General features: G+C 50.8%; 7 protein-coding genes across 7 annotated transcripts; 3 read left to right on the forward strand and 4 right to left on the reverse strand.

Moving 5' to 3' along the window:
- Positions 1 to 709: 709 nt before the first annotated feature.
- BDZ83DRAFT_656979 (uncharacterized protein) lies at positions 710 to 2,091 on the forward strand (the record flags this gene model as incomplete). Its single annotated transcript, XM_060510924.1, has 3 exons — positions 710 to 753; positions 796 to 1,202; positions 1,403 to 2,091. 3 exons carry the CDS (start codon positions 710 to 712, stop codon positions 2,089 to 2,091), a joined length of 1,140 nt encoding a protein of 379 aa, XP_060358938.1.
- Positions 2,092 to 4,232: 2,141 nt separating this feature from the next.
- Positions 4,233 to 6,408, reverse strand: BDZ83DRAFT_735277 (zinc carboxypeptidase). The gene is made up of 5 exons (XM_060512965.1): positions 5,756 to 6,408; positions 5,468 to 5,697; positions 5,285 to 5,396; positions 4,939 to 5,220; positions 4,233 to 4,875 (listed from the first exon to the last, which is right to left on the reverse strand). The coding sequence occupies exons 1-5, from the start codon at positions 6,069 to 6,071 to the stop codon at positions 4,568 to 4,570; spliced, it is 1,248 nt and encodes a 415-aa protein (XP_060358939.1). The 5' UTR covers positions 6,072 to 6,408; the 3' UTR covers positions 4,233 to 4,567.
- A 419-nt stretch (positions 6,409 to 6,827) lies between these two features.
- Positions 6,828 to 8,521, reverse strand: BDZ83DRAFT_591116 (cora-like Mg2+ transporter; the record flags this gene model as incomplete). The annotated part of the gene is made up of 2 exons (XM_060506401.1): positions 6,828 to 7,407; positions 7,482 to 8,521. 2 exons carry the CDS (start codon positions 8,519 to 8,521, stop codon positions 6,828 to 6,830), a joined length of 1,620 nt encoding a protein of 539 aa, XP_060358940.1.
- Positions 8,522 to 10,229: 1,708 nt separating this feature from the next.
- BDZ83DRAFT_757457 (transferase) lies at positions 10,230 to 11,756 on the reverse strand (the record flags this gene model as incomplete). The annotated part of the gene is made up of 1 exon (XM_060514901.1): positions 10,230 to 11,756. One exon carries the CDS (start codon positions 11,754 to 11,756, stop codon positions 10,230 to 10,232), a length of 1,527 nt encoding a protein of 508 aa, XP_060358941.1.
- A 239-nt stretch (positions 11,757 to 11,995) lies between these two features.
- BDZ83DRAFT_766043 (cytochrome P450 82A2) lies at positions 11,996 to 13,955 on the reverse strand (the record flags this gene model as incomplete). Its single annotated transcript, XM_060515262.1, has 2 exons — positions 11,996 to 13,757; positions 13,823 to 13,955. The coding sequence occupies 2 exons, from the start codon at positions 13,953 to 13,955 to the stop codon at positions 12,244 to 12,246; spliced, it is 1,647 nt and encodes a 548-aa protein (XP_060358942.1). The 3' UTR covers positions 11,996 to 12,243.
- Positions 13,956 to 14,482: 527 nt separating this feature from the next.
- Positions 14,483 to 14,833, forward strand: BDZ83DRAFT_591172 (cytochrome b5-like heme/steroid binding domain-containing protein; the record flags this gene model as incomplete). Its single annotated transcript, XM_060506405.1, has 2 exons — positions 14,483 to 14,558; positions 14,613 to 14,833. 2 exons carry the CDS (start codon positions 14,483 to 14,485, stop codon positions 14,831 to 14,833), a joined length of 297 nt encoding a protein of 98 aa, XP_060358943.1.
- Positions 14,834 to 15,394: 561 nt separating this feature from the next.
- Positions 15,395 to 16,399, forward strand: BDZ83DRAFT_559831 (uncharacterized protein; the record flags this gene model as incomplete). The annotated part of the gene is made up of 2 exons (XM_060503551.1): positions 15,395 to 15,723; positions 15,787 to 16,399. Coding segments are annotated over 2 exons (942 nt in total), but the record flags the coding sequence as incomplete, so codon positions are not given.
- Between the last annotated feature and the right edge of the window lie 28 nt (positions 16,400 to 16,427).

The following is a 16,427-nucleotide window of genomic DNA, read 5'->3' on the forward strand; positions in this document are numbered from 1 at the left end:
ACGCTGCGATGACAAAAGTCAAGCGTGGCCAACGCAAAAGAGCTTGGGCCCCTAAATCCAGAAACGGGTTCGCTGTGTGCAAGTCTGTTTTTCTTTCTGCCCCTTCCGGTACACTCAGTGCTCACAAGCTTACAGGAGTCAGTCGATGAGCATGACCTATGATTGCGGTGGTTGAAGATCTAACCTCTGTACTTATTCTAGAGCGAAGGGTCAAATGCGATGAAAACCTGCCCAGCTGCACATCTGAAGGCTATGCACAACTTCCAAATATCCCGGCCTAAACATAGCAGATCTCAATGCTGGGTTCAAATATCATCGTTCGTTTCCTAGCGACGCACATAATGTGGTGGTCCCAAAACACCTCGAAGTCCCCATCAGGCGAAATCCCAGCGCCCTCAACCCACTGGCGCTCAATGAACAGGAGGGGAGAGCGTACTAATTCTTCCAAAGTATTGACACCTTAACTCTTTCGAGCGCCTTCGGATGCGAGTTTTGGGGAAACTCGTTTTGCAGCTTGTCAACGCCGACAACGCCATCTTCCGCGCGACCGTTGCTTTGGGGCTTCTACTAGAGGACATGCACAACTGGCCGATCTCGTGGCCAGTGCCTCGAACAGCTCCGCCGACCGAACGGACGGCGATGGCTCTGCGGCATTACCAGATAGCGCTGCAGCAGCTTTTTGTCCCTCTTATTGTAAAGGATTCAGCAAATGTCATCTCCCTTGCGTCTGCAGGGGTATTCTCGTGTATTGAGGTGAGAATTCTGTCGCAATTGTTGATGAAGCATGTGTGATAGAATAATGCTAACATCTCTGCAGACACTGTGTGGCAATGCCCACAACGCCATGAAGTTGACCTCTTTAGAGACAAGCATCTTGACGCAGCTTGAAGTTCCCAGCTCATCCCCTGCAAACTCCGAAAGCCTTGCGCCGTTTGTATCCGTATTTGTCCGGCTGGACTCTTACATGAAGGGGGTTCGCAACGCGGATTCCCTAGTGTCTGATTCAGCTGGAAAGTCTCTGACAATCGAGCAGCTTCTCCAAACCGAGGATCACGTACAACCCAAGCCGCCCCCTTTCAGACACATGAGGCCATGTCCATCGGTATTCAGCAATCTCAGAGAAGCCAACAGACATCTCGAAACCTTGGAAAACCTCTGCCTTTTCGCAGTGGAGCAACAAGGGGGCCCACGGGATGTCCAAAGTGTGCAGACTCGGACTTCCTGCCAGAGCTTGTATCAGGAATGGCCAAAGGCCTTCAACGCCAGCTCCATCTCCACGGATGATGGAAATTCTCTCACGCTCCTTCATATCAGGCGACTGCACGTCTTTCTGACTCTTCATGGCCCAGAAGACACTGGCCATCAGTCTGACTGGGATTACTTTCTTCCAGAATTCATCGAGATGCTCACATATGCGGCGTCAGCAGTGGCCATGGTTCGTTTGAAGCATTCCGACGCATTGCTTCCAAGGAGAAGTGGCTCAGAGTGCACAACACGCAAGAATGGACCGATTATTGCACCTCGGAACATTTGGTCGATCTGCAGCAGTTCTTTGACTTCTATCTCAAGGACGAAGACAATGGGTGGCAACCTAATCCCCGCGTCCGCCTCGCTGTTCTTGATCCCGGATCCGAGGATACTCTGGATCGCGTCGTCGCAGATTGGCCAGTCCCGGGTCTCCAGTCGAAGGCTCTTTACCTGTATTCCAACAACTCCCTTAGCGAGTCCTCTCTATCCAACGAAGCCACCCTCAAATACAACAGTAGCTTGGCGTCCGGTGTTACGCTCGATTATCGGGTTCCCGAGACCATGGAGGTGACTGGGTACTCGAAGCTCCGTCTCTGGGTGTCCTCCCCTGATTTTACCGACATGGATATCTCCATCTCCGTCCAGAAGCTTTCCACCAACGGGACCGCATTTCCTAGCACCGGTAGCGAGAGTTCCAGCACGATCGGTCCAACTGATGCTCTCCCCGTCTCGCACCGTGAACTGGACATCAAGCGCTCCACGGATCTCGAACCGTTCTTACTGCACACCTCGGAGAGGCTTCTGTCGCCAGGCGAGATTGTGCCAGTGGACATCCCTCTTTAGCCCGTCGCTCTCAGGTTTCACGCCGGTGAGCTGCTCAGCTTGAACATTGCCCCGGCCTCCATCACCCCCGCCCAGGCCAATATCGGGTTTGGCACGGCAATCGTGCCTGTGCCTTCTACTGGAGGCACCTTCGAACCTGGACAGAATGCTTCGTTGATTGAGTTGGGAGGCGCTATGGACTCCAACCCGGCTTTTGTGAATGAGCAAAGGGTTGAGAAGCCTGTGAGCCGTAATAAGGGCATGCACTTCATCCATGTGGGCGGGAAGTATGACAGCTTTCTGTTGTTTCCAGTCAACAGCACTACCAAGGCGACGGAAAGTTGCTAGTAGTCTGGCAGATGCCTCTACCTTACGTCTTGAGTTGTGCCAACCAGGGAAATCAGTAACTCATAGAACAACCCGTTGTTCCCTTCTCAAGTACTTAGTACATGTAGCATATTTGGTAGTCTGCAAACGAGCTAGAAAGTTATCAAATACAAATACCATCGTTCCATAAACGCAATTGATATACGGTGAAAAATTAAGTGATAACGGCGGAGAAAGGAGACATTTCCAAAGACCTGACGTGGGAGATTGGGTCAAGTTGAGTTCACAGCCTTATGTTCCTCGTTTATATGTGCTTTCATTTGGAAGATTCGTGCCTCATCTATCTGAAATCTGGGAAACACAAAATCAAATATGTTTACGTACGAACATACAAATTCCCGCAATCTGCTATGCCACAATCAATTCATGAAGGTTTATGCTCCGTATCGAGTCATAGATTCGGGATGGATATGTCCGTAGATATCTTTCTCATAGAATTTCCCATACAACAGCAAGTAACTTCGAATTGCTGCAAATGCATATAGAACGTCTGGCTCCATCGGCGTTCACTCTTAAAAAGAGCTCCAGTGACAGAGACAGGGGTGCGATGCCATTCAATACGGCGCCTACCGTGATCTCTGGGTCGCGCCGCCATGTCCCGGTCCAGCATTGGTTAGCCCGACGGCCCCGATTCAAACCATGCACAGGCTTCCATGAGGTCCACTTCATATGGACTGGCGAGGGTTAGCCTTCCGCAAAGGAATTATAAAAGGCCGAAGGATATGCCCGATCGTCATGGCTGGTATACGGCGTACTTGAAAGAGTTGAATCTATTTTAACTTGGGGACCTTAATCAATACCCTTGAAAGATTCACAGGGGCCCGAATCCCGAAGTCACTCCGACCAGATCAAATGAGAGCTTGGCTACTTGTAAAGAGACGATGAGGCACTGCGAACAGAGAACTGCAACTAGACTCAAGAGCGATGCTCTACGTTAATAGATAAAGTGGCTATTACCCACACTTTGGCTGGGTACCTAGCTCGAGTGTTGAAGAGATTGAGCCATGGGGGACGACCAGAGTAGTCATCAGTGGCAAGCCACTCAGAAACTCCTGAAGAAGACCCTGGCTTCAAACCAACGCGTGTTAGTGAAGTGATATGTCCATGTCATGACTGGCACCATTTCGCAGTCATACACTGACGGAACATGGATTTCGAAGGTCCCGAGCCTACTCGCTTCACGAATGAACGACACGCTTGAGTCGGGCATACTCGCCAGTTTTGGATCATTCCCTCACCACTGCCATGACACGCCCACTTACCAAGCCGTTGAGAGCACGCCGCCAAGTAACTAGGCTCCTATTTTTCCACGAAACTAGCAGATGAAGCTCATTATTTATACTTTTTTACCACATACTTTTTTTTCTACCTCTTCATGGCGAGATGAGCTCTGATCCCGGGATCCCTGAGTCACCTAAGTCTGGGATGGACTCAAATATATGTCAAGTGTCTCTCCTGACAGCCTGCCAACCCTTGCGCCTCTACCCAAAAGCTGACCTGGAACACTGGCCAGATGCCCGGGAGCGGAGGATGGGGCGTATTTCTACCCATCTACATGGCTTGTGCTGCGATGACGCTAACCATGGCTTACTATAGTGCGTCACGAACCTCAAGGGTGGCTGCAAGACCTACTACTGGACGACCGACCTTCCCTATTACAGCGTAAGTTTACAATATTGCACCCTTCAACATGGTATGGGGCATGTACAAAGTCAAGTTGCTATTCAGTGGGCCTAGATCGCTCTTCTCATTTGGGTCGTACATAGCTGGAACATCCTATTTGTATCACAACTGGCTTGGTCTGTTTAAAGTGCTTTCCCCTCATGACTTACGCGACGTGGCAAACATTCGACTGGTATCCTCCTCGGTGGAACTTCAGACCTGAACGTTTTACGCCTCGACAAGTGATGAACATCCGCGTGCAAACGCAAATCTAGATGAATCGTGGGCAGAGGTCAACGATCACATCAACCTTGATTAGGTCCAAAGCTGGATTAACGGATACTTTCAAAGCTATACAATTATCTCAACCTTCCTATGTCTGAAACAAGTGAGACCTCACTCCTTCACAAGTTATGTTTGTGGGCTTGCGATCGAGGTGGTTCCTTCATCATGCAGCTTGGGCCATAGCAAGAACTCCAGCCCACGTCTCCTTCACAGTAGCTGAGATCTGACTTGCCGGAAGTGAAAAGCCGTAGGTTCCTCTGTCTCTAAGCTCAATGGTGTACGTGTACTTGGACTTGGCAACGCCGTGAACATAGTCGGTGCTATCGCCTGTGGTCGCGTACAGAGCACGGCAAGCATTGCCAATAGTGTAGCTGGTGCCGGAAACGCCACGAATAGCGGTCGCACCGCGCTGGGCCATGCTTTGTAGCGCAGCGTCATCGGGAGCGACGTAGTTGCAGTCATACCCATAAGCTTTATTTAGCCATTCGAGTCAGAACTGCGCTCTCACATCATCAATCGAGACGATGAACTTACGCCAAAGGATGTACTGTCCGTAGGAGTGGACATCGAGGTATAGTGTGATACCCCTGCTAGCAGACAGAGAGTCGATCTGCGCCTTGAGGCCCTTGATTTCTGGGGTATCGGCGGCGGCAGCACCCTTGTAAGTCTCGGCGCAGGGGCTCGTCGAAGCACCTCCGGTCAGCTCCCACTTATACGGCCAGTTACGGTTGGGGTCGCGACCAACGCAGGAACTGCCGGTGTTGGTCTGGCGATTTTTGCGCCAGAGACGGTCAGTGGACTGAGTGTAAACAAAGCCTGGAAGAATGATCAGAAGGAGTTTGTTCTTCGTTTACAGGGGAGGTTCGCCAGGAGCGCTCACCATCTGGGTTCACCACAGGAGTGATGTACCAGTCAAACTTATCAACCACGGCCTTTATGGCAGAGTCTGTTGCGTACTTGGTCAAAAGTTGCCAAGCCACATACTCCGTAGTCTAACATGATGTGTTGATTAGGACCACGCAGGTTGCAGTGAATGTATGTGGATGTTGTGGCTACCACTCACCATCGTGCTGATCCACTCGCGAGCGTGAACGGTGCCGTGGAGAACAACAGCCGGCTTGGACCCTTTTCCGCCGCTTCCCCAGATATGAATACCGGTGAGCGCTCGGCCTTGGAAAGATGAGCCCGCGGTAGTGACTTCAGATTGGCTTGGGAAGCTGCTCTGGAGGTCTCTCAGGAAAGTGAGATGGTCGGCATAACTGTGATAAGCAGTGAACCAGGTTTCGCTGGGGACTGCGGGATCAATGAGAATGAGACGGTATCAATTCGTAATGACGGTACGTGGACTCACCAGCATACACCGTTGCCACATCTTCATCCGCAAAAGCAGCGCCGACATCCTCGAGGAGAATCGTGGTATTCACAACCAGCTGGCTGATGGCATCGACATTGCTGGGAGATACGACGATATCGAGCTGTTCTTTGGCGCCGGGGTTCAATACAGTTGCAGCTAACTCATTAATTTGGTCGGCCAAATCCTCAGAGCCCTCGGGGATAGTGATGCGAAGACCCTTGAAGCCAGTATAGTCGACCTTCGCAGATTTCGGAACAGTCGCGCCCAAGGCCACAGGGATCAGGGCAACGGCTGAGATTAGCGACGCCTTCATGGTGAATGATTTGCAAATAGTGGTGAGGCGATGAGAAGCTTGGCATCGACAATTCGGAACTTGGCCAAGTATACGAAGCTGAGAGCCTCATCTTATAACTTGAGAAGCAAGGACGATGAACGGCTCGTGAACGTCGCTTAAACACCCGCAGCTTCCCCTCCTCTAGCAGACTATGATATGCCTCGCAGGTCAGTGGCATGGCAACATAAAAAGGGGAGGTGATAGCCTCACTAGGGAAGGACGTATTGAGCTGGTGTTACATCGACAGCTGCCAAGGCGGAATATGTCATGGCTTGGCACAGCGCCTTCCCGGATGAAGAAGTTGCAAGATGTCTTGGTATGGGAAACGACCCGTGATTAGGTAGCTATGCTCAAGCATTGCAGTTGCCATAGCCGCGGAGCTCAGGTGGACGGGAATTGACCATGAGCAAGAAGGTGGCACCATGGTATTTGAGTAAGAAAATAGCGACTTGCAAGAGACGGCGGGCGCCAACCTACACTCTTTCTTCGAGACATGTCCAGAGCCAACATGTTGCGTGTACCTTCCTAGTCATGCTGCTGAACCTGATACCATTCCATGCTCGCGTGGCAGGATAGTCTTTTAGTGAATATCACTTTGAAGGACCACAGAGAGGCTATGTGAAAGTAGATAGGCTTACTGCACGTCTAGCTCAGAAAGTCTATTAAATTTGTTCTGGGCGCATGGAGTCTACATATAATAAGAAATGAAATAAATCCAAATACTCGACCTCCTCTTCAAAGATACTTGAAACGTCGAGCAACAAGAAGAGACAGCAGAGCGAAGGCAATTATGCTGCCTAGGATTCCAAAGAAAGCGTTAAGGTTGTCAGTATCCTTCCAAGGGACCTTGACGTTCATGCCGAAAAGACCACAGACAACATTGAGAGGAACAATAACGGTGGCGATGACCGTCACCCGGCTCAAAAAGTCGTTCGTCCGGTTGCCCATGTCAATGTTGTCAATCGAGAGCTGCGCCAGGTAGTTGCTGTGCGATCGAGACAGCATGGTATCGAAGTGGACAAGGCTGTGCATCATCGTCACCGCGTGATCTTGGATATCGCCAAGGTAAAGGGCAATGTCCATGTGTGGCGTCACATCGAAATCTTCAGTGCATCTCTTGGTGAAAGCGCGAAGCACGTCCGCCTTCCCGCCGAGCAGACGCATAAGACTCATCACATTCTTTCGGGTGTATCCGATCTTCCGAAGAAAGGCTTGATTGTCATCCACTCTCGTGATGAACACCTGGTCCTCGATCGCATCGGCCTCGCGTTCGATCTCATTGATCGCTGGTCCAAAAGAGTCGACGATATCGTCGCTGCGCTGGTGTCAGATGAGGTTCATTACAAGAAGAAACTTCCTCGAGGGACATCTGAGGCGGCTTTGACTTACATCAACGCGTAGCAGATCCAGTCGCTACTGAGAGAAACTTGCTCCTTTAATTGCGAAATCCGGAATCGAACCCTCGATGCATGCGAGTTTGCAGTGAAGCTGAAGCTGAGTATTCCCTCTCTAAAGACTACCGCATAAACATTAAACGGATGGTAATCTTTCTCATTGTCTTCCTCAACGACGATGAACGACCTGAAGCAGGCAAAGTAGTACAGCGGGAAGAGTTCAATCTTTTCGCGACTTTCTTGGTGGATGATATCCTCGATGGTAAGTGGATGGATCCCAAAGGCTTTACAAATCGTCCAGACCTCGCTGCCAGTCGGGTTGTTCATGTTAAGCCACCAGACACCATCGGCCTCTGCCTCGGGCATCTCAAACAAGGACCTGATGCTCTCGCCTGGGAGGACGAGGTCGCCGAATTCCGCCGCATGGATAGTTGACTCCAAGGCCGAGGAAAAGTAGTTGAAGCGGCTTTGTTCAATGTGCTGGCTGGCCCTCGGGAGCGGTTGTTGGGGTGCTGTCGTCTCCTTCTCTCCCGCGATGGAAGCTGCCTGAGATGCAACATCGATAAAGTCTCCATCAGAGGTAAACATGCGCGTAGCGGTCGGGATGGAACTATCCGGGAGATTGACAAACTCGGAACTGCCAAACTGGTCGCGATTCTCAGCGTCGATCAAAGTCTCCAAATAGTCAAAGTCGATGTGGAGGCCATCCTTTTGGCTGTTGTCGAGCTTGGTGTCCTCGGTCTCGGGAGATGAGTTGGGTTTCGGCACGGACAAAGAGGGTTCGTGACCACCGTTTTCAAGAGTCTTGCGGCTGTGGAAGCTACGACTGGCGCTGTTGGGATATTGTTGAGATACTCGAAGGCCATAGTCGTCGCTACTCTCAGCCTCGGCCTGAGGTCTGCGCGAAGAGGCCCTCGGATCATGCGCTTCGACATCCTGTCCTCTGCGGCGCGCATTGGCAAATGCCTTGACGGAATTGGGCGGCGACGCCGTGCGCCTCGACTCCATGGTAGGACGTCTGCTCAGAGGCCGCATGGTTGGGGATTCGAAGATGGCCATGTTTGCTAAGTCGCGGGCCGGCCCTCGTTCGGGTTCTCTTCCTCGAGGACTCGAGATGCTTTCCACATGCCGGGAGCCTCCTTTGGGACTCAACAGGGTTGCATCTTCGAGTCCCTGGATGGACCTGTTGTCTTCCTTCTGCGACATGACGTTATGTTCTCCCTTCTTGGATGTGATGGAAGGTCGAAGAGGTTCTAGTGCCGCGCCGAGGGTATGAATCTTGTCCAATGTGTTCCTTCACCGTACGTTCGAGTGGTGTGCTCGTAGGTATCGCTCCTTCGTACGCTTTGCCATATCCTGGCAGATGTTGGGATCAGAGTAATAAGGTGATCGAACTGACTTGTGGTCGTGAGATCTGGAGAAAGCGGTCACCATCCCAATAGTTTGAGGAAAAGTCCGTGATCAGTGCAGCGCTGTGCTGTGACGATGTTAAAGGAATTTGGGAGTCGGAGAATGAAAAAGCCACCGAAAGCACCGATTCAATGACGATGCGTGTTTGAAGATGGGATGAGGACAAGGACGGGTAATATGAAGATTTTTGAGACCTACTCGGCTACTTTAGGTAGAGAAACTAAGAGAGTGCCCGGCGCCCAACCGAGCAAACAGTTCCTCGAGCGACATCACGGGCACCGCCTCACACAGGCGCAGTCATAACACAACTTTCCCCATGGGGCTGCCTCTTTTTCCTGTGCGGTATTAATGTCCAGCTTTCACTGCCGGATGAACTAGCTTATCTGCATGAGAAAACCGAAAGCTATATCATGCACACTCGAAAGCCGCAAGTCTCGGGAATTTTGCGATTCTTCGAGAAAAATAGGAATAGTAATTAATCTGTTGCCGTCATAGCCGCTCTCGCATGCGACGTAGAACTCATCCAAAGTTTTTGACGCAGGCCTCCGCGCCACACAGCCCCAAACCTCCCAAGCTCGATTAGGAACAGACATCAAATGCCTCATACTGGATTGGGCACGAGCGGGCGCTTCGGCCCCCGGGAGCGTGGAATAGAGATTGTCGCATGGAATATTCTCTCTCAGTTTGCAAGAGCAAAGGCCGCGCTACCGATGCACCCCGTGATCAGGTGCTGATGCACATCAGTGAATTGTCGCGCAAGCGCGTCTGGGCACCATAGTCAACACGTCGCGATCGTGAAGATCTGAATGAGCGGTCACTTATTGGGACAAGGGATCTAGAGCTTAGACTCGACTTACACACCCAGACTGGTGGGTGGGAACACGCGACCGATTCTGCAGTAAGACGACGGATTGGTGTCTAGCTCGAGGCCGGACTGAGAGCTGCCGGGAAACTACGACTCATCGCCCCTCATAATAAGGCTTGCTAAGTTTGTTCCTCGGCCACCTCTGAGTCTGAAGCAGTGAACCACACGGACGGTGACATCTTTTCTGTATCGGCTCCGAAGAAGGTGTTGCCGAGCTTAGTCTCGTTCAGACAAGTGCTGCTTGACAGGGACTCGAGCTCTCACGCAGCGTCACACTACTAAATAGGCTCAGGTACTGGAGTGTCTTCAGTGGTCAATGCTGGACGCCCGACGCGAAGCGCTGCATACCGTCATCAAGGGGAGGCGACAACGAGGGAGGAATTGGAACAGACAAGAGACAAAATTGATACTGTAAATAGCCGACTTGTTTGGGACATTGAATCTCTTCTACTAAGTGAAAGTCTTTGGCTAATGACAGCAAAATGCAGCATACTTTGCAAACTCCTCGTCTGCCAGGAGTTGCTCCATCTCGTCAGCGAATAAGCTAACAAGCAACTCGATACCCCCGTGACTCTTCATCGGCAATACCATACAAAGCCTAAAATTCGCATTAAAGGCATCCATCAAGGGTCGCAGCGACTCCGGCTTGCCATCATTGCCAAACACATGGCCGCCAAAGTTGATCTTGTCCAACGGCAGCAGCAACACTGACGTGATCATGACATCAAAACCGTCAAGTCGAGTGAATGCATGATTTAGCTTCGTGTAATCCGGAACTTCGCGCATGAGGGTGAACGCATCCTTCACAAGGCCTGGATTCACCTTGGCCGCCTGTGCCCGAATTCGTAGAGCGACATCGCGTAAGCTTGTAGTCGGCGACGCGAGCTCAACCACCCGCATCGGAACTTTGTTCACAATAACAAGATTCCCAGCATACGATGACGGAAGCTCTGGGTCAAAATCCGTGCGACCGTCGACGGGAGATTCTAAGTATGACATTTCGTCCGCCGGCGCTGGCTGGCCGGATGCGATGGCCGCTTTGTATCGCGCTTTCATGAGAGCGCGCCAGAAAAGCGCCAGAAGGGCATCATTGGCCGACAGCCCCGTCCCGTCATGACTGTCATCTAAAACATACTTCTTCAAGTTGTTGAAGTTGTCCGGGGAGATGTAGAAAATGCTAGACTCCATAGTCCGAAGCGGGGCCGTAGGTGGGGCCGTAACAGTAGCCGCTTCCTCCTCCGCATCCGGCGGTTGGAAGCCGAGGAAGCCCCATGTATCGCGTGGGATCTCGGCAACAGGCTTGGCAGGTGTCTTACTCCACAGTCGCTCCAGAAGCGTGCGATCGAAACTCTCCGGGGCCAGCCAATTGCATACGTTGACGCCCGGCTGAGCCAGGTTTCTGCAGTGTTCTGACCACGCACGCATCGCCGTGACCATACCAGTCGCGTCGCTAGCGGAATGGTGGAATCCCGTCGCGAGAATGCATCCCCCATTGACGAAGTTTGCTTGCGCCAAGAAAACGTCGGCACCGCCCGTCAAGTCTGGCACGAATGGGGCAGCTAGGACGAGCTCGTCGTCGAAAGCAGAGAACTCGAATCCTGCATCGCGAAGATCCTCATAGTCAGGCAGTACCTGAGAGAGGTCCTTGAAGGCAAGCTGTCGGGGAGTTTCTTCTGTGGTGCTTGGACTGTCTCGGTCATAAGACATTACAATATGCCCTGGTCTCCATCCGATATCATGCTCCTTGCGTGGGTAAATTCGACCATTGAGGAAAGGAAATTGCAGCAAGGTTGAGTGAAGACCAGCCTGGAGGTGTGAAAATGCCTGTTTGAAGCTGATGCCCGGTTCCAGAGGTAGATAGACAATGAACTTGATGTAAACTCTTGGTGGAATGAGATCGAATACGCTGAGTTGTGTAGTGACCCCATCCAAGCTCTCCTTCTCTGCGCTAGTCTCGGCATGGATGACCGTCTTAGTGTATGTGTTGGTAGCCATGATAATTGAACTTTTCTGTGTATGTCACGAAATGAAGATTTGCGTTCTCTCATGAACCACAATTCATCTCAATGGCATCACTATGAGCTTATGGTGCAGCATGGTACTTGGCTTACCTACGTCCGAGCCTGTGTACCATTACCTCAGCAAGAATTAAAAAGGTCTTAAAAAAGTCGGGGCTGACCAAGTCCGTCCCGGAACAGCCCAATGGGGAAGTCAAGCTTGAACTCAATTTGGGCTACTGACTGAGAATTTCGGGCTCAGTCGGATCAGGTAGACTATTTTGGAACTAAGTACCTACTGGCGAAGGTTGCAGACTTTTGTGCAAATGTTTGTTGTAGATAGTATCGGACTGAAGATCATCTGCTACAGCTTAGGAGATGTTTTCAGTCGTGATGGACACATGAAGGAGCACAAACATGGGGTGTAAATTGGATTAGAATGATACCAGAGGGAACGAGACGAGACCTGCTCAACCTCATGCCTCCTAACTAGCGGGCCACTGTGTCCTCCGCACTGCTCTAGCATAGAAATTCAATGGCCTAATGACAATGAACTCAGGATCGTACACCACGGCTTCAGTAGACGCATCCTCAAAGTGATAGCGGTAAACCAACTTTGCCATGACACTCTTCACTTCAAGAAGTGCGAGGTTGTACCCCACACACCCCCTGGTCCCTGCCGCGAATGGAGTATAGGACATCTTGTGCCGGCCCTTTACCTCCTCACTGTCCCATCGATCGGGGTCAAAACGTGTCGGATTATCCCAATGCGCTGGGTTCTTATGTAAAGAAGGGAAAGTTGGAATAATGACGGAGCCTTTGGGTAGGAAGTACCCGCCAGGAAGTACGATATCTTGCTTTGCGTTTCTCGCCGTTTGGAAAGACGGATTGTGCATCCGCTGCGTCTCCTTCACGAATTTGTCGAGGAACGGCATCTCAGTCAGCTCATCATAGCTCCACTCTTTTCTAGGAGAAGCCCCATAGTTAACAAGTTCCTCGAGCAGACGCTGCTGATTTCCGGGATATTTGACCAAAGCATAGATGAGCCAGGCCAGGAGCGAAGAGGTCGTCACAAAGCCAGCTCCGATCATGATGACGCAATTACTCAGCATGATCTCTTCGGGCAACTTCTCCCCCTTCTCGTCGGTGGCCCGGCGAAGGTAGTCAGCGACGCTGGTAGCGCGTAGTGCAGCGTCTTTCATCGGCAGATCTCCGCTGAACTTGACTGAATCCTCAATGCCCTTAGCAACGCCATCCCACAAGAGTTGTCTGACTAGTTTGAGTCTCTTTGGCGTCCCGAATGGTAGGTATCCATACCAACTTCCACGCAAAGAGGTCTTCTTCATGAGCGAAAGATACTCGCCGAGAAGCCGAATGGTCTCATGAGGCTTTATGTCAATCGAGTCAAAGTGACCCAGGTCCATGCCAAGAATGACCTTCCAGATGATCTCTCCAGCCATCTTGAATGTGTAATGATAAACATTGAATGCAAGTTCCTTCTCGTCGAGCTCATCAAAAACGTTGAATGATCTCTCGACGCAAGCTAGAACAGTTGGTGTGTAGTGGCGTACTGCCTTTGGCGTTAAGCTGGGCGGAATAAACTTGTGCGCTAATTTGAATGCTGGCGCACCACTGTCGCAAGTAAAGAGCGACTCGTTATTTCTCATGTAGTAAAGAGGGTGGCCGGGATCTGAGGTAGTCTTGGTGAAGTATTCCCCTTCGCGGAGAACTTCGCGAGAGACATTGGGATCATTGGTGAGATATGTAACCGTGCCCATATTGACGGTCTTGATAACGGGCCCATACCGGTTGAAGAGGCGATCATAGTTCCCGAGTGGATCTGGGTAGAGTTCGTAACGGTTGCCAACGTATGGCAATGGCTCTGGTCCCAACGGCTCTCTGACGATTTCGCCGTTCACCCTGACTTGTACTGGACCATCACTTCTCTCAACTTCATCGATAGAAGTGAGGACATCTTTGCGATGGTAGAAACAGATAGCTTCACAACAGTTAGTGCCCAAACTGTTGTGGTACATGACATTCACTGTCAGGTTGAAGACTCACAATCGGAATCAGAGACTGAGAAAATGCGCGCAATACCAGATCTGAGTTCTTGCATGCTTTTGATATTCGGCATATTCAAGGTCTGGCATCGCTCATAGGAGCCATGGCCAATGGTAAATTGCTGCTGGAACATTGCGGAGAGCTTCAGTCGAATCCTGCAGGCGTGGTTGGAGATGGCAGGTATACACGACGTGGTTCCCTGCAAAGCAATGAGACCGACAATCATAGGGTGATTTGAGAAACAGTAAATCTTTCTATGCTATTCGAGAACGTCACGGGCTCGAAGCCTGTCAATACACACAGTACCGAAGCTGTCGAGACTTCCATTCCCATTGTCGGCCCTTCCGCCCCCCCCCCCCTCTTCTAACTGGGGTACCCCAGTGAATATCGAAAAGACAGATCCAGAAAGAGATGCCCGAGACCAATTTGGACCTATTCACATTGACAAATCCCCGGACGTATCCCTGCTTGGGTGGTCCCGATCCCGATTTGGGCAGTTTTCACCATTTTTGGCGACAGCCGAAAACAATTATCGGTGGGAGCTCAAGGGACCAAAGTTGAGAGTTGGTGAGTTTTGCAGCAAATGGCCCAGCTGAGGGACTAGTATTGAGCAAACTTGACCTAATTTACTCCATGGAACTATTGACACTGTAGCCCATCATGCAAAGATTCGGTCGGTCAGATTTGTCCAAACATCACGAACTTGATGACTTATGGGTGTCAATCCGGGGTAAAGGTAAGCAAAATTTTGAACATCCACTATTATCGGAGCTGATTTTGGATCATCCAGTGTACGACGTCACCAAATATGCCGATGATCATCCTGGGGGCATCGAAGTCTTGAAGGACGTTGCGGGATATGACGGCACTGAAAGCTTCGAATATGTAGGCCACTCAGAAGATGCATACCGGACGCTGGAAGAGTTCCAAATTGGGTTGCTTGTCGACCATGTAAGTCCACAAGAGCGGAATGGGAAGGCGCCTATCACTGCTGACAAGTCTGCCTTGTAGGAAGATGGCAATGACCTCGGTCAAACAGCCACAGTCTGGGATGCCCAACGGGTTCAGATTGAAAGGCCTCCAAACTCGAAGCCCATTTTGATTTTAACAGCGACGGCAGCGATTTCTGGATTGTTTGTGATTGGAAAAGCAGGTCACTGGCTACCAGGAAACAAGGACGCTTCGTATAGAGAAGGTGGTATCTTGCATGAAGGGCATGATTTTTCCGCTTGGACTGGGCTATGGTTAGGGATAGCACTTACGACGATGATAGGGGTAAGTGGTTGTCTTTACATGTACACGAGATTCACGGAGACCTTGGAGTACTACAAGGAAATCTGGGAGTATCCTTCATACTCCGGCTGCAAAGTCAATCGAGCGGGTATTTGAGGGGAAGACTAGCATTCATATCAAGGTTAGATATTGAAACATCTCCCACCACTGACGGATTACAAATGACTCGTAGGAATTTGGCGCCAACTAATGACCCTAGCTACAAAGACCTGGATACCCTCCACCAGAACTCAGCTTACGCGAAGTCAGCGCACCAATCTCGCGGAAGAAAACTTGAAGATGCACACTTATTTTCTTGGGTTAAGCTTGGTGGGCTACGACTCTTTGTGGGGGCGAATGATTCGCTGCGGTGTAGCGAGAGAGATCGGGAAGGTGAAGCAGACGGGAATATTCCCCAACGGCGACATGCTTCGAACCAATTTCACCGGCTTCCAGATGTTTGACAAGCTGCTCATTCCAGCAGTCATCTTTTACAACAACATTCTTAGCAATGGCCTACGTGCAGACCGTATGCTGCTGGTCAGCCTTTTTACCACTATGCAGACAATGTCGCATTGTATGCTTGTCTTGGGTTGGAGCCGGGGCAAAAGATGGCCCTGGACGAACATGTAAGTGCCAAGAGATGATCGTACCCAGTCGCATGTATTCATGCTAACCTTTCTGTGTGCAAGTGAGCACGTATTTTGGGGAGTCTTCAACCAGGCGTGGGGTGCCGCGGCTGTCTATCCTCTTTACTGCTTCGCCCATGTCCAAAGGTTCTTGGAGGAGGAGAAAGACCAACCAAAAGACCACGAGATTGGTCCTTCAAAACCGGAAGAAGCCTTTGCTCTAGTACCAACCGCGATTTTGGGAGCAATTACACCCGCGATGCTTGTGTTTCCAGCATTTACTACAACCTGTTTATCAAACCAAAGACAAGGACTGATAGCTTTATATCGCTTCACTCCACTCGCACTCACATTTGTCCATCCTTTATTCGTCTGGATTCAGAGCAAAATTTCACGGTCTCCCCACTTGAAAGTTAAACAACCCACATCGAAGAACTTTGTCGCAGCATCTTTGCTCATTTCGGGGTCTACTGCCGCGGTGGGGCATGTGTGGGCGTTGGCATGTTCAGAACACGGGATGCGTCGGACATTCGTGCCCGCTGCCTCCATCAACGTAGCATCCCCTTCTGTCATTGCTGATGGTGCTCGAGATTTTCTCCAACGGGATATCTTCATTATCACGGCAGCTTTGGTTCCGATGACTGATCTTATCCTCAGATCATCTCGCTCATCCAAAAGGCTTCGCAAGCAGTATAAGTGGTTCC

This window comes from Colletotrichum acutatum (genome assembly GCF_030867785.1).
Source record: "Colletotrichum acutatum strain CBS 112980 chromosome Unknown BDZ83scaffold_166, whole genome shotgun sequence".
NCBI lineage: Eukaryota > Fungi > Ascomycota > Sordariomycetes > Glomerellales > Glomerellaceae > Colletotrichum > Colletotrichum acutatum.